The 26,099-nt window shown below is 42.5% G+C and overlaps 1 protein-coding gene across 1 annotated transcript; it reads right to left on the bottom strand.

The window, feature by feature from the left end:
* Window positions 1-1,535: 1,535 nt before the first annotated feature.
* On the bottom strand, window positions 1,536-25,840 carry LOC115589763 (uncharacterized). Its single transcript, XM_030430894.1, has 20 exons — window positions 25,493-25,840; window positions 24,338-24,438; window positions 23,760-23,829; window positions 23,480-23,610; window positions 22,231-22,319; window positions 21,993-22,092; window positions 21,824-21,867; window positions 21,526-21,603; window positions 21,218-21,414; window positions 19,090-19,154; window positions 18,647-18,753; window positions 18,451-18,553; window positions 17,496-17,595; window positions 16,916-16,955; window positions 16,767-16,818; window positions 14,911-15,019; window positions 12,652-12,735; window positions 11,067-11,184; window positions 6,674-6,764; window positions 1,536-5,589 (listed from the first exon to the last, which is right to left on the bottom strand). Exons 1-20 carry the CDS (start codon window positions 25,743-25,745, stop codon window positions 5,515-5,517), a joined length of 2,007 nt encoding a protein of 668 aa, XP_030286754.1. The 5' UTR covers window positions 25,746-25,840; the 3' UTR covers window positions 1,536-5,514.
* Between the last annotated feature and the right edge of the window lie 259 nt (window positions 25,841-26,099).

Here is a 26,099-nt window from a genome sequence, read left to right as displayed (position 1 = left end):
ACATATGAAATGAAACTACTTAAAGCAAATGGAAAGTATGAAAAATGTGTTATTTTCACAAGATTATTAAATGAGGGAGTAAGATAACATCATACATGAGACTTCTATACAAACCTACAGCAGAACTCCCAGTTCGTGTCACAGATTTTCTTAAAAAATTCATGTAGAAACTTTGTTAAACTCACTTCTTTCACAGCAACATGTGAAACAGAAATATCAAATTTACGTCACGTTCTCCACCTGAAGCCAGTGAAAAACAGGCTCAATAGGTATTACACAAAGATAGAAAACCTTACACAAAAACTTCTTAATGTCATATTACACCAGTGAGAAGTGTTACAAATGTGTTATTTTCAGAAAATTATAGATTATAGAGTAATAAAACATCTTTGAACATGTTATACATTCATCCATACAAGCTCAATACAGACCTCCCAGTTCTCGTCAAGGATTGTCTTGAAAAGTATTGTTCAAATGTCCCTGTTGTAAAATCCTAACACTGTTCTTTTTGAGTGAATTCTTTAAGTTAGGCTCTCTGAGCTAAATGTTGACTCTCTTCAGCTTCACCAACTGTTTATTTTTCATTGGATTCACTTGAATTTGTTAGATTCCTTTAAGTATTTATGCAGTTCTTCACATCTAGAAGTTATTTGGTCCACAAATCTTGTTAATAACACTTTTTAATATAGAAGTCACAAAGTCGGAAAGTCAAGAAATCCAAAGATGAAATCAACGATGGCTTCAGCGTCTGTGCAGCCGCAGTCGGGGAGTCTTGATGTGTTGTTGTTTGTTCGGACAATAACAGCGAGCAGAAGAAAACCAAAGAGGCGTGAAAAAGAAATGACAAATGATGGACGTGTCGTTTGTCTCCCTTTATCCTCGACGTCACGGAGAGACGCCGAACGTGTCAGCACGTCTCCTTTGTGCCGCTGGGACTGACAAACGACTCAACAGACAACCTGCAGCCTCACACTGATTAATGAACACACACACACACACTTGTTCCCATGCTGTCTACATGTGATGAATGTTCGGTTTGTCAGTGATGCCGCTGTCTGTGGTGAACAAAGTTTGTTTGTTCATTAAAGGAACATTTAATCTCTCCATACAGATCTCACAGCTCTAACGGATGTATATGTAGCTTGTGTTGTTTTTGGTCAAAGAAAATGTTATAAATTAAATGTATAAATTTAATTTATACATGTGAGGTCATGTATATATGTAAATTTGAGTGTTTTGGCAGTTTATTGTGATGCTGAATTAACAGATTTGTCTGTTAACAAGTGAATCTAGTGTATTTTTTTGTAAAATACATATAATTATGAATGCAACCATTATTTTTATGTATACAGTTTCATTTTCTGTTTGTTTTTAATATCTATAAACATTGTAAGATTGCACACAAGCCGACATGTATAGAAGTTAACTTTTTAAAGCAAAAATAAATCCACAATGAAAAATGTTGTTACTATAAACAAGCAAGTTTGAGTTATCGTTAACACAAATAAACACCGACACACAACGTAAAACAGAAGCTTTGCTCATAAAAATATTTATTCATCTCTTCAGTTAGGTATCTACAAAAATCATACAGAATCAACTCACTGTTAAAATGCATTTTGTGATTTGTAGAAAGCAGAAAAATCAAACTTCAAACTATAAATATACAAGAAGTGAAGAAGTGTTTGTTTATTAAAACATGCTGAAGTTGCTTGTAGTCAAAATAAAGAATCATAAGAGCTTCGATCAAAACAGATTTCTGATTCTATGAATTTAATAGTCTGTGATTGATGTGTCACAAAATGTTAAAATCTAAGTGGCTCTCCCTTTAATAAAGAACACAGTGGTAAGAAAAAGCACTTGTGGTTCAAAAAATGAGGAGATTCTTGCAAACATGTATCTCGTAAACATCAACAGCAACTGAGAAACAGTTTGTCTGTTTTCACTTTGGCAGAAAAGGCAATACAAGGAGTCAGTGGTTTAAATCCTGCTCAAGCTGGAACATCTAAAGGAGTAAGAACAATACGCTGCCCATAAGCACTTTAACTCAACTTAGCAGTTTTGTCCTACATGATGGATCCATTTAAGCAAATACAGTTTTTATCATCGCTTCCCTTTTTTTGGATTCAATCTGAAATTTGGCACGGACTCAGAGCCTGGACCGCCTCAACTTGTTTGTTTTAGATCTCCCTAAAATTAAGAAAACCTTGATGGCGTTCCACAAGGGTCAATTCTTGGACCTTTTCTTTTTTGCTCAAGTCCTGGATGGATCACTGCATCAACTTCAAGAAATTCATGTGTCTGTTTTAAATTTACTAAAATTAAGAAAAAATCACAAGGTCCAATGGTTGCTCCTTTGGGTGTTGCCAGTTGGGCGTAAAAACAAAGTGCCCAGAGTGAAATATCTCAACCGTAATTATATCTTGGACGGACATTTATGGTCTTCATTGCCTTAAAATAACAAACAGATCAAAGTTTTTATCTTGATTGATACTTCAGGGTTTGACCAGAGAACTGAACTGCTTCAAATAAAAAAGTTGTCTTTTTGCTGTATTCTTTATTCGAAATCTACTAAAATGAAGAAATACTCAGGCGTTCCCCACGGCTCGATGCTTGGACCTTTATTTATTCACTTAACTTGCAACACCCAAATTGTCAGGACCTAAATATCGCAACAACTACTGGATGGATTCCCATGAACCTGATCTGCTTCAGCTCGAATAACTTTGGAGCGTTTGTTCTTTGAGCTGTTTGTTTAAAAACTACTCAAGTGAAGACAAACTCTCTGATGTTCCACAAGGATCAATGCTTGGACCTTTGCTTTTTACCCAACAAAAAACATTTTAGTTTGTCTGAACAACTGCTGGACTGAAATATAACGGTCTTCTGTGCTTTTACAAAAACTGGTTCATGTATTGAAGCAGTTATGCTTCGAACTGAGATAGTTTAACTTCATAATACACTGAATATCTTTATTATTATTCTAATTTACTACATTTTTGTTACAGTTCATTTTCCTGAGAGAATAAATCTACAGATGTTTTTGTACTTTCCTGTTTAACTCTGGATAATAAAGTTAAATAAAGTAAAAATGTGTTCTAATTTTAAACAGTAAAGAACATCCATCAATGTAACAAGTGGACGAAGAATCGTACTGAAAACATATTTTAAGATATTCTAATAACTTTGATTAATACCTCAGTAGCATGAGTCTACTCGACAAAATGTCACATCGTTCTGCATAATTAACATCTTAATGCTGGTTAGTTTCATTCTGGCCTCGTCTGCTACATCAAAGACATTATTAACGGAGGTCAGGAGGTTGGGACGGACATTAAAAAGCTCCACAACAATCCTTCAGCCAAAAGAAGGGAAGTCTGATGTTTATCTAGACAAAAGAGAGCATCCAAAATTACTAAAATCTGTTCAAAATGAGCAACAATTGCTCAGATATCCGTTTCAACACACTCAGAGCTTTGGGTCAACATCAAACAATTCCTGTTGATTTTGGGCCTGGATGAAGAATTTGCTGGAAATCGTTCTTCCTCGATGATAAAGTGTTATTCACACAGTCTTGCAAAGAATTCACACGGTCTGCTTTTTTTAGAAGCGGCAATATGTAGGACAGATGTGAAGTTTTTCTCTCAGACCTCATCTTCATCATTAAGAAGTGAGCGCTGTTTAACGTTTCAGTGCCGAGCGTTGACGTCCGAGCTTTGTCTTTTTTCAATGTGTGATCCTGTAAAAACAGGAAATTAGCTGAAATTTATGACTCTCATTATACACACCTCGTTCTGCAACTCTGACCACTTCAGTGTCGTCTTTACCATCCCAACGACAGGCTGATAGATATTTATTTTTCCCATGCGATTCCTCTATAATTGGTCTGATTTATACTCATGCAACTCTGTTTTCAATTCCAGTTCCAAAAGCATTTTTATTGCTTTTATCTATTGTGTTATTGTTTGTGAAGCACTGAGAAGACCATTGTTTAGTCATTCGTCTGGGCTGACTGCATCATAATGTGGTTCATTTCTGTTTTTGGGCTCAAACTCGAGGATTTTTTATATTTAACAGACTCACAACTCTGATTCCCCGAAAAATAAAGTCCCAAGGAGGTCATAGTTGACGGTTGGAGCAACGGAATACTTTAACGATTTTCCAGGAGGCTAAGAACTGACTCATAGTAGAGAAGAAATCCACAGGAGCAAAGAGTCAGATGGTATTTTTTCTTCTTTACTGATGAAAACAAACTGCAGCAGCATGAAGGGGAAAATTTGGGAGAGGGGGATATGATTCAAAAGAGGTGGATGCGTTTTCAGCCACGACGGAAGCTGTGGAGTGACTCTGACTGCGGCTTCGGTCTGTTTGCAATTATGGATAAACAGACTGGAAGCCAGAGACTTGGTTTTGGTGGAAGGAGACACACATTCCTGCGGGGCGGCGAACATCGGAGCCGGGTCGCGTTGAGGTGAACAATCTGAAAACCTGAGGCCTGCGAGCATGTGTCTCTGATGTCGGACCGGAGCGACTCGCAACTGTGGCGGATGATTTGTTTACCCTCCGAGGGAAACCCAAACCACGGCCGAGCTGGTACGGCGCTCCAGTCTGTTTGAGACCAGATTGTGAGGATGTTGCACATTTCACCCCCAAAAATGTTCCCTGGAGCCGGGGGTGGATGATCTGGCAAGTAAATATCACAAAATCTGTCTCTCTCAGTTCTGAAATGACTTTTAAACAACAGCCAGAACACAGGCTCACCGATTTGGCAATATTTCGTGTTTAAAGCAGGACAAAATGGCGAGCGAAGGCTGCATGTTGTCTTTATCGTAAGCAGGTAATGAAAGTTAAAGCAGGTCTGTAAACTGTGATGGATGTTAACTGAAGACAATCTGAGTGATTCCTTCACCGCTCACCTTCTAGATGAGTTTGACTGTTCTGGACTCGTCTGATAATCTGAAAACTCTGGTTTCTTTTCTTTCTGTCACCAGATCAACAGAATTCAACAGACCAGAATATTCCTTCAGAGACGATCTTTGCGCTGTTGTGTGATGAAGTTTTACTATTTGAACGAAACGTTTTAGATTTCTGATCAGTCAAGATCTGTGACCGATGTGCAGAAGTCAGATCGATGTTTTGACTAAAATAATAATAAAGTTCACACGCTCTGTTTTGTTTTTGTTTTACACTGATGAGTGAGACTTTTGTTTTAAATGCAGCTGTGAGGAGGGAAATGTTGTTGAGGTTTGATGTCATATTGAGGGTTTGATGTCTTCAGACATTTGTTGTTTTGCCTCCTGTTGAAACGTATTAAACACTTCATGTTGTTTTGTTCCTGAATGCTCTCTTTTGGTTGATAAAATGCTCAGAATCTGAATTATGAACATGAATTCATCTTTGAATGTTTGTTTCTGTCTCACTGGATGTTTTCTTCACTTTCACTTTCATTTCTTGTCATTAAACGTTGGTAAGTCTCGGCTCTTCTTTCTCTCAGCGTCTCTCACTCTTTGTTGTTCAGTCCACCAGAGACTTGAGGTCGGGGAGTCCTCGCAGCTTCAAGTCCAGCAGCATCTGACCGAAGGCTTTACCCTGAGGAACCAGGAGGAAAACCATCAAACAAAACCTTCAGTCTTTGCAACTTCACGTCCTCAAGTCTGAAGTGTGTGTGTTAGCACATTGAGAGTGTGCTGCAGTTTGTGTGTCTTTGATGTGTTGTGGATTCCAGCGAGGCGGTAAAAAACTTTATTGGAGCGTCTGAACAAGGGATGGAGTGAAGAAGGAGGAGGAGGAGGAGGGTGAAAGGAGGTTATAAAGAAGGAGGTGAAAGAGCATTGAGGGAACGTCCGGGTCGGCTGCTTTCTGACGAGGAATAAGGCTTTTTCTTATTTTTAGCCTCACTTTATACTTAATGTTTGGTGCTTTACGATGTATTTTAATGTCACGAATAATTGTCAAGATGATAAAACTGAGAAAAATGCTTATTAGTGACGTCTTCAGATTGCTTCTTTTGTCCAACCGACAGTCAAAACTCCCCAAATTCTTCTTTTACTGACATAAATGACGAAGAAAAGCTCACATCGACTGTCAGAATAGTCTGTGACAATTAACCCACTGACAGCTGATTGAGTGATTGGTAGCTTATTGCAGCTATAATACAGATATTGTAAATAAACGCCCACATCCTGTACTGTATGTCTGTCTATTCAGTAGTTATGCGCTGTTTGTATTGTTGCTCTGGTGTTCAGGCACACACCGACATCATAAAGAGTTGCATTACAGAGTCACATTAAAATGTTAACCGGAGAAGAGAGGAGTTAATGAGGGAGAAGGAGTCGATTACTTCACTGAGAAGTTGAAAGAAATTATCTGTCTTCCAATTTTTTATACTTATTTTATGCCCTGACATTTTCACAATAGAGGGAGCAGCTGTAAAGGTCTGTCATGTTATTTCTGACACGTGTAACATGATTAAAGTTTGAGTTGTTCTGTAAAGATTTATCATTTGGATGTTGACACCGAGGGAGAGACGAGGTGACGAAAGAGACGCCAGAAAGAGGAAGAAGACTTACTGGAAAGAAACTACGGAGTTGAGAAAGAGTTAAATGTCAGTGTGTGTGTGCGTGTGTGTGTGTGTGTGTGTGTGTGTGTGTGTGTGTGTGTGTGTGTGTGTTACCTGGGGGTCACTTCGTAGAGACGCCACCCCTCCCCCTCCCAGTGAACTCTGCAGGACAAAGTTGAGGCCATGGATCCCCGGCAGACTGTATCTACAAACCACAGAAAGAAAAAAAACACTTGTAACCACGGCAACGCAAACGTCACACAAGACGAATGAATGTGGTTCACACACACACACACACGCACGCACGCACACACACAGCCTGGCACCATGTGTTCGTTTGGTGGTTTATTGCTCACCATCACATGTTAATGTGTGTGTGCAGTTTGTTTTTATGGACCAATGTTGGTTGTGAGTGAAATGTGTGTGTGTGTGTGTGTGCAGCTTTTGATCCGACAGTGTGTGTTCTTGATGAGTGTGTGTGTGTGTGTGTGTGTGTGTGTGTGTGTGTGTGTGTGCAGCTTTTGATCCGACAGTGTGTGTTCTTGATGAGTGTGTGTGTGTGTGTGTGTGTGTGTGTGTGTGTGTGTGTGTGCAGCTTTTGATCCGACAGTGTGTGTTCTTGATGTGTGTGTGTGTGTGTGTGCGGGCCTCCTACAGCTTTAACGAGCACAGGAGGTGCTCTAATGAAGCGTCTGTGGCGGCAGGGAGGCGTTTCTGGGTGTTAGAGGAGACGCAGGTCAGCGAGCATTACGGCCTCCACCTCTTCATTATGCTAATCGATAACACGCCGAGCGTTGATTCATCGCTCAGACATGTACGCCGACCACGCACACGTTCCAAAAATCCTCCATCGTACCTGCAGATTAACACCTACAGACCCTCCGCTGGTTCACTGTGGAGCTGTTTGTCCTGTGTGGTAGTTTCAGCAGCTTTGGGTCCAACCTTTGCTCAGTAGCAGCCACTAGTGGTAACTTCAGTCTATCGGAGGACTGAATTTACATTTTCTTGGCGACATTTGCCATGTTTACTTTTTGTGGTAGAATCTCTCTGCACCTCACATTTTGGTTTGGATTCAGAGGACTACAATGACATCATACAATAATTATTGGTACATTTAAATTGAGATTTTAGGGCATTTATCAGACGCTATTGTCCAAAGCGACTTACAGTGATTCATACATTCATACATTCATACTCTGACAGCGGAGGCTGCCATGCAAGATGCCGACTAGCACATCAGGAGCAGTTTGGGGTTCAGAATCTTGCTCAAGGACAGCTTGCTGGAGCTGGGATTCGAACCAGCGACCTTCCAATTACTAGGCATTGGGCTATTATAGGGCTACAGCCGCTATTGACGGCTCTTTATGCATCAAACTTTCCGTTTTCCATGGATGTTTCATCTGTTTTCACTGTATGACTACTGTTACTTTTGCTACTTCTTGTTCCAACACTAGATGGCACTCAGTAGAGCACACACCTCTGCCAAGGCCCAATAGTTCCCTTTACTAAACCGAGCCTAGTCCAATATCAGATCAATCATTTAAATCTTCTTTAAACTTAACAATTTCTTTCCATGAAGATTCATGCAATTTTCCAAGACAGTATTCAATTAACCAGGAACGAATCAACCAACAGATAAAACAACAATTAATTCAACCAACAAATCAACCAACAGATAAAACAACAACCAGTTCAATCAACCAACAGATAAAACAACAATCAGTTCAATCAACCAACAGATAAAACAACAATCAGTTCAATCAACCAACAGATAAAACAACAATCAATTCAACCAACCAATCAACCAGCCGATAGGGGCAGCAGTTGAATAAACTTCATTATCTTGGCTTGCACTCAGACAAGGAAGGTCCAACCACCATCACTGATGAAAACCCATCAGATGTGAATTGGGCATAAATCTTCACAGGCACGATATATTTACCACAAATTTAGCCTTGTTAGTGACTTCTCTCTCCCAGAAGTAGCAACAGATGAACAAATGAAGCTGAACTTTAAATAAACGTGTGGATTACTTCGGTTTGAACATTGTTGTGAGAACACAACTCAACAACATACAGAACAAAGGTCTCGTCTGTACATACATTTGAATGCAGAAATACATTTATCTTTCAAATAACGCATGGAAACAAAAGCAAGAAAAGTCGTACAGTGTATTTTCTCTGACAGCTCATCAGTGGTTCACCTTCTGCCAGCTGCCTTTGAAGCATTTGTGATGTTGCAGAAAGCTTTTCTTTGTTTATGGGTCGTTAAGAGAATCGATACTGTTGTTTGGAGACAAACTGAACATCCCGAGCCTCCAGATGTTTGAACCGTTGGCTTGTATTGTGTCTACACGGCTGTGTCGCGAACCTTTGAGGAGTGTTATGACAGTCAGTCATGTTTACGGTGTTGTGTCTTGGTTTCAGTGGATGTCGTGTTCCTGGTTTCTCTCAGTCAGTTGTGGTTTTTCTTCCCGAGTACAGAATGATGGTTTGAACCACAGCCGTCCTGCAGTGTCTTCAGCACTCTGGTAAATCTTTGTCAGTGTGGTCTTTGTGGGGTTTGTAAACGGACACAGTAAACATGGTTTAGACGTTTCAGGGAGGATTTTAGATTCCCTCTAGTAACGCCGCTGGACACAATATAACAAACAGCTTTGTGTCATGCAGTCAAAGAGAGAAAGCCCTGTGATGTGTAGCAACCTTCAGAAGTATAACATACTTTTTATTTTCACTGATTCATCTTTAGTCTGTAGAAAAGGGCGATTATTGTCATCATGATTTGAGATTAATATGTCTTACTTAGGATCAGTCTGGTCTCAAGACCACTTTTTGAAAGTCTCTGTCTTGTCTCAGACAAAGAGGACTTCAGATTGTATTTCAAGACCAGTTAAAACCATGATATGAAAACCATGACTGTGTGGACCTCACTGTATTAAAGGTTTTTTTTAATATTTTCTCTACTTGTTATAAGACAGGACAAGAGTCACCTCCCTGCCACACAAGAAAAGGCCTGAAGAAATGCCGACCTGGCCTCCAAACTTCCTGGACTACGCAAAACATCCTTGAACAAGTCCGACCCGTGGAGGCCGAACCATGTCCACAGACACAGGACCTTGCTTTCTGGCACCAGGGTGCTGATGTCAGATCCGTTGAGTTCTGTAGGCTGCGAGGTGGGACCTCAATGGATTGGACTTGTTGACGGACGTCCCATGGATGCACAACTGCACTGTGAGCCAGGCAATCTGGAGGCCAGGCCAACACCTTGAGTACTTTGTCACATTCCTCGGATCATTCCTGAGCAGGTTTTGTTGAAGGCAGAGCACATTGTACAACACAGTCAATTTATAAAGTATTTTTGCACTAAACTTAGCAGCTACATGTAGCATTTGGTATTGTTGTTGTTTGTTTGCACTGAAGCTTCTTGGGAAATGTGATTTCATTGCATTGTGTGCTGAGTTTATGGCTGGAATGACAATAAACCCTCTTGGATCTTGAATTGTCCTCACACAGCCATCAAGGGGTGAACTTGGTCTGCAAGTCTTTTTGAGTGGGTGGTTCCCATCAAGTTGTAGCCACATGAATGCCAGGACCCAAAGTTTCCCAGCAGAATCCAGCATTGCATCAAGATGATAAAAGTTATTCTCTTCAGCTGTCAGTGGTTATAATGTTCTGGCTGATCGAGGAACATAAGAACTCAACCGATACGTATTATTTGGGGCCAATACCAATGGAGATATTAGGAAGTAAATATTTCAATATCGACTTTAGTTTTCATCGGCTGAAATCGGACACCATTTACACTGATGCCGATACATCTGCAATTGGCCAATATCACCAGACCAATGTATGATTTGTCTTCTCTGGGTGTTTTGGTTCTGCAGTGTGGGACTTGTCCTGCCTTGGGTCTCGATACAATCTGGTTTTGGTCCTGACTTAATCTTGGTTCAAGTTATCTGAACAAATAAATCAAGGGTTTTTTAAGGATAAAGTCAGGAGTCATATATTAATGGAAAAGGTGAACAATGTTGCAGCTTGTAGAGATAATGTGAGTTGAAATGATTAATTATTGAATTATTTTAATAAAAGGTCAAGATATTCTGTCTGTCGTACTGTCGTGAAGAAGGAGAAGAAGAAAGCAAACATGAGGACGTCAGGGTAGTTTTCCAACAGTACCATGCTAGCTTTGTGCACGTGTGAGTGTGTGTCTGTGTGTGCGTGTGTGTGTGTGTGCGCGTGTCCAGCTCGATTGTGACTCATCAGATTGCGCGTCTTGTTTTGGCCCTGTTGTGTCTTGTTGCTGAAGGCCGACGTCTGACAGTGATTACGCCGACCACAGCTGCTAATCGCTACTGCTTCTTCCTCTGCGTGTGTTGTGTGTGTTGTTGTGTGTGTGTGTGTGTGTGTGTGTGTGTGTGTGTGTGTGTGTGTGTTGAAATGCTAGGTGGAGGAGTTGAACTGCTCATCAATTCCTCAAACTCCTAACTTTTTTTTATCCCTCAGCTCACCGTGTGACAGCGTTTTTCACCCCGCGCTGGATGAGGTGGGAGAAGTATTCCTCCACCACAGAAGAAGTCAGGTGCTTTTTCAGGTAGGGGAAGAAGAGCGGATGACGAGCGATCACTCCTGAAGAAAAAAGAGGGAGAAAACTGTGAGAGTGACTTAAAACACAACCCCAGTTATGATTTAATGAACAGCAGGTATTTTAAGCCTTCTGTGTGTAAATAACATTATTTAATAACCTGTCACTCGTCTTCAGCCTCACATTTTGGTAATTAAGCTTATTTTCTTTCTTGCGGACAGTTACATGAGAAGATTTAAACCACTGTCCGGTGTGTGTGTTCATTATGGAGCGACAGCCATTTAGACTGGAAGCAAGAGAAAACAGCCTGGATCCACCTTAGGCTAACAAAATAAACCAACATGCATCTCTTACACTCATTAACAAGTTAAATACAGTTTGATTGATCTGCACAAAAAACAAATCATTGTTAACGCATTGTTTTATAGAGAGTAAAAGATAAATCGATCCACTTAAATTTCATGGTTAATATTTCACTAGCGTTTAGGACATTAGCTCGGGGCTAACACATAATGGGATTTACCATTAGGGTGCAAACAGAAATTAGCATTCGCAATAATACTGCTATCTTCTTTGTTTTATTTTTTTATGACACTAACTTGACAATCAGTAACAGCTAACTTCAAAAATGTGTTTTGTGCCGCCTTTTACCGGCAGAAACCTCGAGCAGAACCAGACTCCGCCTAGACCGGCTGGGTTGAATCTGGAGATTAGCATATCACCCCAGCTTCACTGTTTCATGTGCGGGACTATTTCCCGGGCCAAGACCAGAAGAGACTCCAGGAAGTTACTGGTCCCAGTCAAGAAAAACAAGTTATAACCACTGACTGTAAAAAACATGGATGGAGCCTATGGGTTTGAGGAGTGAAGCTGCTGTCGAGGTACTTCAAACCTCTTTCTGAAGGCCAGCAGGAATGTATTTAAGCTTCTCAGCCTACTTCTGACTTGATTTATGCCCAAGTAAACAGTTTCTTGAGGAGATTATGGTCTTAATCTCTAGTTTCAAGTCTTCTTCAACACAAGGTGGTGTCCATTTTGTAAATTATGGACCCATTTAGGTTAAAATAGATGATAAAGTAGGGTGTGCTTTAGGGCTTGGTTAGTTTGTAAATGATAAGTGGTTCCCGTTATGTTCTCAGTCAGATCCAATCAAGTTTTCCTCCTAAGCTCCTCCCTCTCATCCATATATGGTCACTTCTTGCTGAAAAAAACAAGATGGTGACGACGTGAGGCTTCAAAGTGTGAGAGCACACGTGATAATGCGTGTTTCACTTGGCTATAACATGGTAATAAGTGAGCTTCAGAGGTGTTTCCCTCAATGTTTCAAGTCTTTATGCTAAGCTATGCTAACTGGCTATAGTGTCATATTTAACAGAAATATATGGGAGTGGTATTGATGTTCTCACCAAAATCTCTACAAGAAAGCAAATAAGCATATTTCGCAAAATGTCGAGTGAATTCTTAACATGTGTTTGAGACGTAAAGCTCATGCTTTTGTTCTTGTTTCTCACCGATGTTGGCCGAGTCTCCTTTGTCTCCGCTTCTTGTGTAGGCCAGTTCCTCCAGTCTGTAGCTGTGGGGTCCACTGGGCAGCTCTGCACAGACCGGAGACACAAACAGACTTCAAACATGTTTATTTGGCTCGGCTGACGGTGATAAAATACTGGAGCAAACACAGAATCAGGCCTTTCAGTTTGGACCCTGTTTTATGGTATATTTGATTGTCAGGCAGGATAATGAGATTCCTTTCTCCATCTGTGCTCATTATCATTTTTGTGGTGCGGTCAAGAATGAAGCTGTGGTTGTTATCAGTGGGTTGTGGAAGACTTAAGTTCATGAATTTTGTCAGAAAATGTCCGAGTTGGACGTTTCTCTGCATCCCTGCCTCCCATTCAGTCTTAATAGCTTTCAGGAATACATTTAAAAAAGGAGTTTATTCATTCTCTGTCCATTTCTTTAAAGCTCAGCGTCTCCTGTGTGAAGCTACAATTAAAAGTGGAACAGTTGGACGAACTCAGCCGAAGTTGTTTTGTTAATTAAGTCCAGGTGATAAATATTAAACGCAGCAGCTCCGTCTTTTCTTTCTTCCATTCGAATGTTTTTATTCTCTCTTGTTTGGTCTTTGTGTTTCAGAGAGGCTTTCCTGTTTTCAGCCTGGAATGTGAAGGCCAGGACTCAGAGTGTGTGTGTGTGTGTGTGTGTGTGTGTGTGTGTGTGTGTGTGTGTGTGTGCGTATGTGTGTGTGTGTGAGAGAGGGCGTGTGTGTGGCCACTTGTTTTATTTGCAGTGGTGGAAAATTGACTCAGATCTTGTTAAAACTCAAGTTTTGGCATCAAAATACAGTTGCAAGTACTCATTATACAGAATCATATATTTGGTATTACTGCATTATAATTATTGATGATTAATTTGTAGGTTTAATGTCACAGCTTGTAATTGTGAAGCTCGGCTTTAACGACTGTCTGGACTTTATCTGTTTGGTAGGTTGTCATTTCTCCCCTTCAGGGATCAATAAACTTTATTTTAACTTGTAATATTACATCATTATTTATTTGTTGATTATGTTTTGTGATATAAATCAGAATCAGCAAAGTAACTGAAATAATTACATTGATTTTGTGGAGTAAAAAGTGTCATATTTGCCTCTGAATTGGAGCTGAGCAGAAGGAGAAAGTCACAATTATGTCAAATTAAGTAGCTACAGTACTCGAGTAAATGTACTTAAATGTACTTTTATTTTCCACTGCCGTCTTTTCTTCTTCTCTTTCAGTTGTCGAATGAATAAGTTTTCTCTGCTGCGTCAGAGGAACGTCAGTAATGTTTTGTCGGGCGTCTCTGGGAGCGTTCGAGGAGTTTCCTGAGCTCCGTTGTGTTTATGTGATTGTTGTGGTTGTGAATGCAGCGTCAGTGAAAAGAGGGGAAAGTATAAAGAGTGGCACAGCCTGCACTCAGGACACACACACACAGACACACACACACACACACACACACACAGACACACACACACACACACTCAGTATTGAAGAGGATTTGGTTTCTGTGTTTGTTGAATGAAAGTAAACTGTGAGGAAGTTGTCTCCCTCTGTAGGCGGACATCTGTAACTACAAACATCATCCTTCATCTGTCAATAATTCTAACAATTCTCTCTTTTTTCTCTCCATGAACACTTGAATGTTTGCTATGTGACTCCAGGCACCTCTTCAAAGACCTATTCAATGCCCTCAAGGATGTTGGACCTCAAGAGCTCCAGAAACCTTAAATCACCCTCAAGAACCATTTCAGTCCCCTTAAGACTCCCTGGAACCTCTAAAGCACCATTTGTCTCAAATCAGGAACAGTTCATGCTTGATGGAAGGAACCTTGAACCCTACAGATGAGTCCTGGAAATCATCTTCATGGATTCCCAAAAGCTCTTCAAGCATCCCTGGAATTTTTTCAAAGTTAACTCAGTCCGACATAAGGACCACAAAACTCCTCAAGAGCCATTTGTGTCCCTCAAAGATCTGATAAAGAAACTTTTAATCTTGTCAAGGTCTCCTGGAAGAACCTCAAGGACTATATTTGACTACCTGGGACCCCTAAAGCACCATTTGTGTCCCCTCCAAGACCCTTGAAGCCTCTTCAAGGACCCCTTAACCTCCCTTTAAGAACCTCTGTCAAGGACCCTTGGAAACCACCAACAATCCCTGGAAAGTTCTCTAAACCAAACTACAGGTCGCCATAGCAACAGAGGGGTTAACCTGACTCTCATTGTTCTGTGCTTGTTTACCTGCGTCAGGTACGTCGTCTGACGGGGTGGGAGGGGCGTCGTGCTCAGGTGTGTCTGGCTCCGCCTCTGCGAGAGACTCCACCTGCTCTCCACCCACATGAACGTCCACCTGCAGAGGAAATTGTGGGATACCGTCGATAACAAAACAACAATTTGTCTCAATTTGATTGATTATGTCGTTCAACAAAAGAGGTCAATGTGGCAAATGTGAGAATCTGTGTAAAAACACAAAGACATCCCGAAAAAGTGCAGGAAAAAGTTTTAAATTAGCTCTCCTGCCTAGAACTGATCACAGAACTGATCTTAAAATAAACATCATGAAAATTATCTAAATAAAAAACAACAATAAAATGACCGAAACTGATTTACTCCCACGTTGAAACCTTTACTGTAGCCGCTAAGCTAAAAGCGTTAGCGTGCACCTCATCGCCCCTGAAGTGATCAGATCAATCTGGGATCTCTCTTCTTCTAGGGCCCTATAAAATCCGTTTTATTTTTTCCCAAATTCCGTTTTATTTTTTCCCAAATTCTGTTTTTTCCGTTTTAATTTTTGGGAATTCCGTTTTTTTACCTTTTACTCTTATTATACTAGCAAAAACAGTGTGTTTTTAATGTAAATGACTAAAATAAATAGAAATTACATTAAATTAATTGAGGTGACAAACATATTTCCTCAATACTGTACCGTACAGTGCAGTTAAGTGCATCAAAAACATTTTGATTTCATAATGTCTTCATACAGTAGTATATTTTGTGTTTTTATGGGTTTAATTTGGGTCTCATTGAATAAAAACATGGTCAGCTCTCAGGCAGATCCAGTAAATGTTCGCATACCAAAATTGTTCTGAAAATTTAACTTGTAAATATTTTTAAAAATTAGCAAAGACAACCAGCTAAATGAGAAATTATACCCGTGACATTATGTCAATAACACACCAACCAGCTAGCAGTGAAAACACCAACCCTCCCCCTGTCCTCTGAGCTCCCAGCCCAGGGAGAGTCAGCTAAGAGGGCTGTGGCTAACGGGGCTAGCTAGCTAACAGCAGCTACTGTTAGCAGCAGGTAACAGTCACTCTGGTGATTTGCCGATAATATGAATCGGACAGGTGGCTAACTCTCTCGCATTACACCTTCAATTTTGATTTCTCAGGTCTGCTTCTTTGCAAAACAACTGTTCACATGACACATACAAGTCGTTCGGGAACTGCTCGGCTCAGTACTGAGGGGTTAATGTCAAGTTTTGGAGTTTTTTTGCCGACGAAGACGGAGCCGTGAGCAGCCGCTTCGCCATGCTTACATTGTTTTGACGGGGGAGCTCAGTCTGTGGGGAGGGGGGCGGCGACAACTTGTTGTGCCACCAAGATTGGCTTCCCTCCGTGCATTTATCCCTAGACATACGTTCGTCTTCCACACGAAAACAGCATGTCAGTGAAATTATGGCAAATTCCGCGATATTCTGCTTTAAAAACTAGATCCCGTTTTAATTGGCCAATTCCGCGATTCCGTCCGCGATTCCGTGATCGCGGAAATCATAGGGCCCTATTCTTCTGTTGTTTAGCAGAACGCTGCAACTCTGTTTCACTGTGAAGCTCCAGAACTGTTCTGTGGACTACAACACTTCACCTGACTTTACATCAACGTGGACGGAGGAGGTGAAGACAGGGTTTATGATTTTGGGTGAACTGTTCCTTTAAGAAACTTGATAAAAACTGACACATACAGTAAATCATGACCTTTTTATACTTTGTGACTCATACAGTTCCTTTTTCTTCTTCTTCTTCTTCTTCCTCCAAGAAACCGACAACAGTTGATGCAGTTTGTTTTTTCTTTGTGGACGTTTTGCAGGTAAAACTCACCTTGAGTTGAGATTTCGGGTGCAAGAAGAAAAACGGCTTCAACACAGGAGACCTGAGGAACAGCAGAGACACAATGAACAAGATAAACAAAACAAAACACAGATAAGTTGTGAATACATGTAGGTATTAATATGACATAATGAACTCACACTCGGGGTCGGCCGCCCACGATACCGGTGAGTCCAGGAGCTGAGACAGGAAGTAAGAACGGTGACAAAGTGTTTGTAGTTCTGCGTTTGTCCTATATTCAGTTCAACAGCACCGAATCAGCCGGAGTCACACAGAGTTCATACTGTGTGTGCGTGTGTGTGTGTGTGTGTGTGTGGTAGATCTGAACTTGTCACCATAAACAAAAAAACAAATCTGGTTCATGAGGTCACGACCCTCCTTATCTGCAGAGACACACAGACCGCAACCAGCTGACCAACACTCCCTCTTTACTGTGTGTGTGTGTGTGTGTGTGTGTGTGTGTGTGTGTGTGTGTGTGTGTGAGATGGGGAAGAACTGATATTAATAAACCACTTGAAGTGGAGCGAGCAGCGCCAAGGACTCAAAACTTCCGTTCATCTACGGCGAGATAAAGTAAAAAACCCTCACCAGAGTCCGGACCCCTGCAGCTGTGACTGGCCCTTTAAGAGGGACATTTAGGGGCGTGGCTTTCTAAATTTTGCCGGTAATTTCATGAACTTTGGACGTTAATGAGCCGAGGTGTGTCGTGTTTCTTCGTACCCATGCCGGTCCCTGCAGGAGCTACTTCTCTGGCGAAGAGTTCAAGAGCTTTCTTCTGTTTGTGGTGGACGGCCATCCAGATCACGGCCTCTCTGGACCCCTGCCGACACAAACAGACCATACAGAAAACAAACGGCCCTGTCAGGAGCAGATCCAGACCTTCTGGAGGGGTAAACACCACCGGAGTCACGTCAGCCTCTGCTCTGAGCCGGAGCCGTTCACCGACAGAGGGAGAGCTCAGAGATTTTTAACTTTTCACCATTAAAAAGTGGATTTATCTTCACTCCTGTTTATCAGCCCGACTGCAGCAGCGATGACTTTCTTCTGGTTCTGTTCAGTCTCGCTCTCTAGCCGGGTTTCCATAAAGCATCCTGGTTTGTTTATCTCCTTCCACCTCCATTTGTGACGTAGCTACATAACCTACATCGCATCATCCTCTGATGAAATCACACTTACGTAGCCCAGTTAATTCTCTCTGAACAGTTCACGGAAACGCAGATTTGCATTTTGATCTTTCGCTTTAAACTTTGCCCGACATTTTCTGGAAACATGGCTAGAAACCCTGGAAGTTACAGCGACTGACAACCAAACAAAGACCTTGAGTAAACTTCTTGAACATCGTTGGAAACATTTGGGAGAAAGAACTCAACATATAGAACAAAGATGGAGTCGTTTTTAGACGTTTGGATGCAGAAATCTCTCAGATTCGATCTGTGAACTGCCTGCAAACATTCAGAAAACAACACGACAAGACAGGAAAGGCCGAAAGGAGACGAGGAGAGTAAAAACAGAACATGGGGAAGAAAGGTGAAGTTGGGACAAAAGACTAGATGTAGGGAGGCGTGAAACAAGCTTAACTCCGACTCTGACCTGCTTTTGATAGAAGAAGGACGGAGGGACAGCGTGAAACAGGCTTAAGGCCGACACTGACCTACTTCTGGTTACTGTCAGTTACCTTGGTGTGAGCATTGGCGCCGTACGTGTCCTCAGCTCCGAGGACCTGGACGTTGACGGAGCTGAAATCTTCAATCCCCAACTGCTTAAATATACGCTTGGTCCTGAACACACACACACACACAGCTGTGGTTTAAATCTCTGAGGTTTACATACAGCGACATCGACTCACACAAAGTCTTTCCTCGCCGACTCACCGTTTGATGATGCTGTCGGCCGTTCGTCGCGCCTTTTCTGCCGCTCTCGGACCTCCAACCGGACAAACCGCCGTCGCTCTGAAGCCATCCATGTACGTAGCGCACACCTGGAGAGACGAGAGGACGAGAGGAGACAGGAAACAGGATGTCAGACCTCCAGCTGCAGCAGCATCGACTAGAATCACCGGCTCGTTGTTCTGCGATGGTGACGTGAAGAGATGGCGGTCATCACAAGACTCCGCACTGAAGCAACACGGGGGAACACGAGGTTTCACTCGGGGTGACTTTGAGAGATCGTACTCAAAACTAAACACCATGTGGTCACAGCGACTTCTGACCTTTGACCAGCAAAATGTCATTTGTGGACATTTGCTGCGAATACGAAGCAAATTCCATCGAGGCGCTGACAGGAACGTGACGTGACGGGACATGTTGATGTTTACCTTGTAGTCGTGTGAGGGAGCGAAGCCTTTAGCCCCCGTCACTCTGACAGCACCTCCGTCAACACCTGAAAACACAGAGGAGGGAGTTTAAACGTCAGTGTTTCCAGCAGCAGTTTGTCAGGTAACAACACCAAACTGTGGTCGACATCTGAAGAAGTCACTGCAGTGTCATCCTCCTCCATCTTTCACCCCCTGACGTCTCCCTCAGTGGGCTGAAAACATCACACAGCACTTAAACTGACCCCTGTTTGAACCGGACTGCTGACTCACCACCGGTTCATGCTCGGTTCACATCCTCGTCTCCTTCATGGTGAAAAATAAACTGCTGGTGAGAGCACCGGGGTCATGAAGTGGTCAAACCAGGCAGAGGAGTTCAGCTGAGGCTCAATTAGACTGAAATATTTACATTTTTGGCAACAGCAGCAGCTGAAAGTTCACATCCGTCTTTGAAACGGGACATTCTGGTCCAGAGTTGATCCAGAACTCCCACATTGTGAAACTGGGCTGCTGTAGACCAGAGAGAGCGTTCACTTCAGTCCACTAAAACTTTTCATTCATATTCATTTTGTCTGTGCAGTTTTCACAAAACAGTTTCTGAAATATGTTTTACATTGATGAGTTCAGATTTGACTCGAGTGCGTTTCTTGACGTGTGTTGCAGCGACAGTTTTAAAATTTGTTACTGGAAACTACATGGAGACAAATGTAGATATTAGCGGAATCAGCTGTTAGCATCTCCTGTTAGCTGCTCCTGTTAGCAGCTCCTGTTAGCTGCTCCTGTTAGCAGCTCCTGTTAGCTGCTCCTGTTAACTGCTCCTGTTAGCTGCTCTGTTAGCTGCTCTGTTAGCTGCTCCTGTTAGCTGCTCTGTTAGCTGCTCCTGTTAACTGCTCTGTTAACTGCTCTGTTAGCTGCTCCTGTTAGCTGCTCTGTTAGCTGCTCTGTTAGCTGCTCCTGTTAGCTGCTCCTGTTAACTGCTCCTGTTAGCTGCTCTGTTAACTGCTCTGTTAACTGCTCCTGTTAGCTGCTCTGTTAGCTGCTCCTGTTAGCTGCTCTGTTAGCTGCTCTGTTAGCTGCTCCTGTTAGCTGCTCCTGTTAGCTGCTCTGTTAACTGCTCCTGTTAACTGCTCCTGTTAGCTGCTCTGTTAACTGCTCTGTTAACTGCTCCTGTTAGCTGCTCTGTTAGCTGCTCCTGCTAGCATCTCCTGTTAGCATCTCCTGCTAGCTGCGCCTGTTAGCAGCTCCTATTAGCAGCTCTGTTAGCATTGTACTCATGGACGTACAGACATCTGTCACTGGATCACTGTGATACTGAAGAAAAGTTAAAATGTGCAGATTCTCAGGGGAGTTCTCGCTTCCTAATTTTCTTCCTTCCTACCTTCCTGTATTTCTTCCTTCCTTCCTTCCTTCCTACTATTCTTCCTTCCTACATTTCTTCCTTCCTTCCTACTTTTCTTCATTCCTGCCTTTCTTCCTTCCTTCCTTCCTCCCTTAGATAATCTATGACTGTGAATCCAGTCTTTGTGTAGGAGGATGTAGGATGAAGATATTCTGTGGAGAACTGGGTCATATAAGAGTTCCTGTTTCTGTTGGAGGTTGTGAAATCTTCAGGACTTTCTCCAGATCGTAAACGTAACATACATCACATGGACGATTATTTATTCCAGCAGGACAGTCGGAGGGTGAATGACGACCTCCCTCCACCAACACAGCGTTAAGAAAACGCCCTGAATTAATTACCAACGAGGAAGAAAGCAGCTCGTTATCAGTGAGGAAGAGTTCAGTGAAGGTTCTGGAGTTCATGTGAGGGTTAGAGGCTGCAGCACAGCTCCAGACGGGTTCAATCTGGGTTGATGGATTCATGTTTAGTTTTTAAAAAAAGGAGAATAAAACACTAATAGCTGATTAAGAGTTTATTGTAGGTTCAGAGGAGGCGGCCGGGTTCAGGCCGCGGTCCAAACGCAGCTCCAGACGGGTTTGTTTAAGGTCACCGGGTGAATGTTTGAGGGTTATAAAAACAGTCGGAAGTTCAGCCGGTGGTCATGTCCTCAACACTGCCTCTGTGTGTGTGTGTGCGTGTGTGTGTGTGTGTGTGTGTGTGTGTGTGTGTGTGTGTGTGTGTGTGCTGCACCTGGTACTTCCTTGATGACCACCTGGCTGAAGTCACAGATGACGTCAGGCAGCAGGTATCGCCGCGGGTCGCCGATCTCGTACACCAGCTGCTCGGCCACCGTGCCGAAGGACACGAGGCCGCCGGTTTTGGGCGGTTTGGAGAGAACGAAGGAGCCGTCGCTCGAACACTCGACCACCGGGAACCCCATGTTGTCCCTGAGAGCCCGAGAGAGAGAGAGAGAAGTTTCTGCTTCACGTGACACTGAAGATGAAATGAAACTGACAAACGAGTCGTCCAAAACATTCCCAGGTCGTCTTCTGTCTCACCAGTCAGGAACTTTGTGCCAGTCGGTGAAGATTCCTCCTGTACTCTGAGCGCCACACTCGATCAGGTGACCTGCGAGACTGACACACACACACACACACGCACACACACACACATACACACACACCTCATGTAAATATATCATCAATAATATCATCATGAAAAAAGAAAATGACGACAGACATTTTGATGATCTTTATAGTATATTACATACTTTTTTGGAGAACAAGACAAAGCAGAAGAAGAGGAAGACGAAGAAGAAACAGAAACAGAAGAAGAAGAAGAGACTCTGCTTGTTACCTCCCAGCAGCCAGCAGGTCGTAGTCCGTCCTCTTCCATCCGAACTGCAGCAGATAAAAGACAGAAGTTATCCAACAGAATCACACATAAATCAAAGGTTATTACAGGTGTTAAAACAGGTGTTTTGTCGTATAAATAAATAATATAAATAACTCTGTATGAAACATACGGTGTGCATGAGCGGGCCCAGAGCCACAGCGCTGTCCACACAGCGTCCAGTCACCACGATGTCGGCCCCGAGGTCCAGACAGCGCCGGATAGGAAGAGCCCTGAACACACAACATGAGAGCTGACATCATGCTACACACTCTGAGAGAGAGTGTGTGTGTGTGTGTGTGTGTGTGTGTGTGTGTGTGTGTGTGTGTGTGTGTGTGTGTGTGTGTGCGTGCGTGCGTGCGTGTGTGTACCCGAGGTAAGCGTTCATACTGTGGAGTGTTTTAGGTAACGGCTGTCTGCTGTCGTCAGCCACCATCTTTACTTCAGACAGGCTGCTTCTCTGAGAGGAGACAAGGAGACAAGGAGACAAGGAGAGGAGGAGAGGAGGAATCGAAAGAGTAGAGGACAGATGAGAAGAGAAAAACGAGAGAGAAGGAGACAGCAAGGAAATACAAAAGAAGGAGATAAAAAGAAACCGGGAGATGAGGAAACACCCGGGAGAGGATGCAAGAAGAGGAAAGGAAACAAAGGAAGGAAATAACAACAGGAGAGAAAACAAGGTGAAGAAACAGGGAGAGCAGAGGAGGAGATAAAAGAAGGACAGGAGAGGAAGCAAGGAAAGGAGAGTGAACAAGAGAGGAAATGAATCAAGGGAATGAGAGGAAACAATGAGAGGAAGCAAGAGAGGAGAGGAAGCAAGGGAGGAGAGGAAGCAAGGGAGGAGAGGAAACAAGGGAGGAGAGGAAGCAATGAGAGGAAACAAGAGAGGAGAGGAAACAAGAGAGGAGAGGAAGCAAGAGAGGAGAGGAAGCAAGGGAGGAGAGGAAGCAAGGGAGGAGAGGAAACAAGAGAGGACAGGAAGCAAGAGAGGAGAGGAAACAAGAGAGGAGAGGAAGCAAGGGAGGAGAGGAAACACGGGAGGAGAGGAAGCAAGAGAGGAGAGGAAGCAAGGGAGGAGAGGAAACAAGGGAGGAGAGGAAGCAAGGGAGGAGAGGAATCAAGAGAGGAGAGGAAACAATGGAGAGGAAGCAGGAGAGGAGAGGAAGCAAGAGAGGAGAGGAAGCAAGAGAGGAGAGGAAGCAAGAGAGGAGAGGAAACAATGGAGAGGAAGCAGGAGAGGAGAGGAAGCAAGGGAGGAGAGGAAGCAAGGGAGGAGAGGAAACAAGGGAGGAGAGGAAGCAAGGGAGGAGAGGAAACAAGGGAGGAGAGGAAGCAAGGGAGGAGAGGAAACATGGGAGGAGAGGAAGCAAGAGAGGAGAGGAAACAAGGAGAGGAGAGGAAGCAAGGGAGGAGAGGAAACAAGGAGAGGAGAGGAAGCAAGGGAGGAGAGGAAACAAGGGAGGAGAGGAATCAAGTGAGGAGAGGAAGCAAGAGAGGAGAGGAAGCAAGGGAGGAGAGGAAACAAGGGAGGAGAGGAAACAAGGAGAGGAGAGGTTCACGTTTACTGCAGGTACCGTAAACGGCAATGATGATGTCATGCTGTTGCTATAGAGATCTTACATGGGGCATGAGGTCGTCCCCGGTCACCACGGCGACCTTGAGGTCCAGGCCGGCCTTCTTGATGACTTCCTGTATGGCCTCAGCACAGGCCAGAGGGTTCACACCTCCTGCGTTACTGACCACACGGATACCTGCAACACACCTGGACCGTCACTGTCCGCGGACCACTTCCTGTTTCACACTTCATCACAAAAACAACTCACCTTCGAAGAAAACACTCAGAAACACACAGAAGAGACAAAGACGTCTGTTTTCGTGGTGTTTCCTGAGTCCGACTCACCTTTCTTGTGGATGTCGTTGATGAACGGAGCGAGAGCGACCTGGACGAAGTCTGGAGCGTAACCCAGATTCTACCAGAGGACACAGAGAGCCGTTACAGAGGAGCTGCACTGCCCCCTGCAGGCCGAGTCTATTTATACACACAGTTTATCTGCAACAATCCTTCAAATCAAACACTCGAGACAAAGTTACTAAGTGATGGAGGCCGAATGTTTCATCCTGTGACAATAAACCTGACGTCTAAATATGACATCACGCCACAAAAACGCAGACTTCCAACAATCTTTTTCTAAATTTAAATTTTCCAGTCAGATCATATCAGACTCATCCGATCCGTCTGTGATGGGCCAATAGTGTCCGATCAGATCAGCTGAGCCACATATTGTTCTGACTCACAGACATTTTCAAAAACAATGACTCAGAACCCTTTTCTGTCTCTTCCTGCACATTCCTCTCATCCGTTCTTGTTCTTTCCCTTCTGATCTTCATGTTTTCCGTTTGGTTTTTATAAACTTTTATCTGTTTTTTTATGAAAAGTAACTGAACAAACGTGACATCATTAAACGTGTAAAGACTCACAGGCATCTTGGACTTGGCGGCGGTGAGCAGAGACATGGTGATCTCACTGAGGTAGTCAAACACCAGGAAGTCCAGCTTCCCGCTGTAGATCAGCTGAGGCACTGAAAACACACACAGTTACTGTTTATACTCAAGTACATTTAATATCAGATACTTTAAGCAGGGTTCATACTCATTTTTCAAGGTCAAATTCAAGCACTTTTCAAGCACTTTTAAGGGTCATTTTAAAGATTTTCCAGCACCTTATTGCTGGGGTAAAATACGTATCTACAGGAATATGTAAACTCATTATCTTTTCTTCACTTTTTATCACAATTATGTACATTGTATTATGCTGTAAACATCTAAAATTATGTTTCATAATAACAAAAACTTCAGAAATTATTTATCCAGTCTGATCCCAATTTTGTGAAAGACACAGAGTTATAATGTCAAGCACTTTCAAGCACTTAAACTAAAATCCAAGCACTTTCAAGCACTTAAACTAAAATCCAAGCACTTTTCAGACCTTGAAAACACAACATTGAAATTCAAGCACTTTCAAGGATTTCAAGCACCCGTACGAACCCTGTTTAAGAATTCATATACTTATCTTAACATGTCTTTACTTTCACTCCAGTTTGACGGTATTAGTTATTAGTTGACTTCTGTTGTGTACAAAGTTTAATCTCTAGCTTTTACACATTAATACATCAATAACTCAACAATATAATACGTATTACTAACAAATGTAACGTAATGAGTACTTTAATGTGGGTACTTTTACTTTTTTAATACTTAGATGCCAGTGCTTCTGTGTTTATTTCATTTCTAATACAGTACTTTTACTTTTAACACAGTATTTCCACACAGTGGTATTTCAAGAAGAAGAAGAAGAAGAACTCAAATGTTTTTCTTCTTCTGCGACTTTATCAGAGCTAACAACAGGAAGCTGTAAACAAACACAAAAAACAGCTTGTTTGGTGTTAAATTGTATATTAAATGAGCTTTTTTACGTATTTTTAAAGCAGCACACGTTAAAGCTGATGAGCTGAACATCGTCTGATAACCAAACATTGGCTCTCAGACACAGAAAAGTTTGAAAAAGGATGAAACACCTGTTGAAATGTGTATGTTTAGCATGACAAGCTAATGCTACTCGGTTAGCTTCCCCACCTGAGGTGGCTGTGTCCCCCCAGAACCCGGAGGCACAGCCGATCCGGACCGGTTTCGTCCTGGCGGAGCTCGTATAACACCTGGAGCTGGTTTTGTTTTGATGTGGAGGACTCGATGACAACCTAGCAGACGAGCTAACCCGCACAAACCTGAAGTTTAAACACAAACTGACACTTTTTTCTGAACTTCCGCCGCGCGACAACCGCCTGAAGGCCGAGGGCGCGTGACGGAGCATGTTTGGCAAATTAGACATGTTTTAATTAAAAGTGTTTAAAGTGTAAAAACAGAAGAGGAGAGACGGATGAATCCTCCCTGACAAGTTCAAGGTACACGGGCCGGTCCATCCATAAAAACAGTCCGACCGGAAACACGTCACGGAACGGTCCCATCCATCGTTCAATCGATCAAACTTTATTTACACAGCAGCTTCAAACAAATCAAAACGCTTTGTAAGTGACAACATGGTATAAAAAACAGGTTTAAGGACTAATTCACAACAACTGCATTAAAATAAATAGTTAAATGATAAAAGATGAATAAAAGCAATAATAGAAATAAAATATGGCAGATTTGATAAAAAATAGATAATGTAATGTACAAAATAAAG

This window comes from Sparus aurata, chromosome 10 (assembly GCF_900880675.1).
Source record: "Sparus aurata chromosome 10, fSpaAur1.1, whole genome shotgun sequence".
Taxonomy (NCBI): domain Eukaryota; kingdom Metazoa; phylum Chordata; class Actinopteri; order Spariformes; family Sparidae; genus Sparus; species Sparus aurata.
This window is presented reverse-complemented; position numbering and strand designations above follow the sequence as displayed.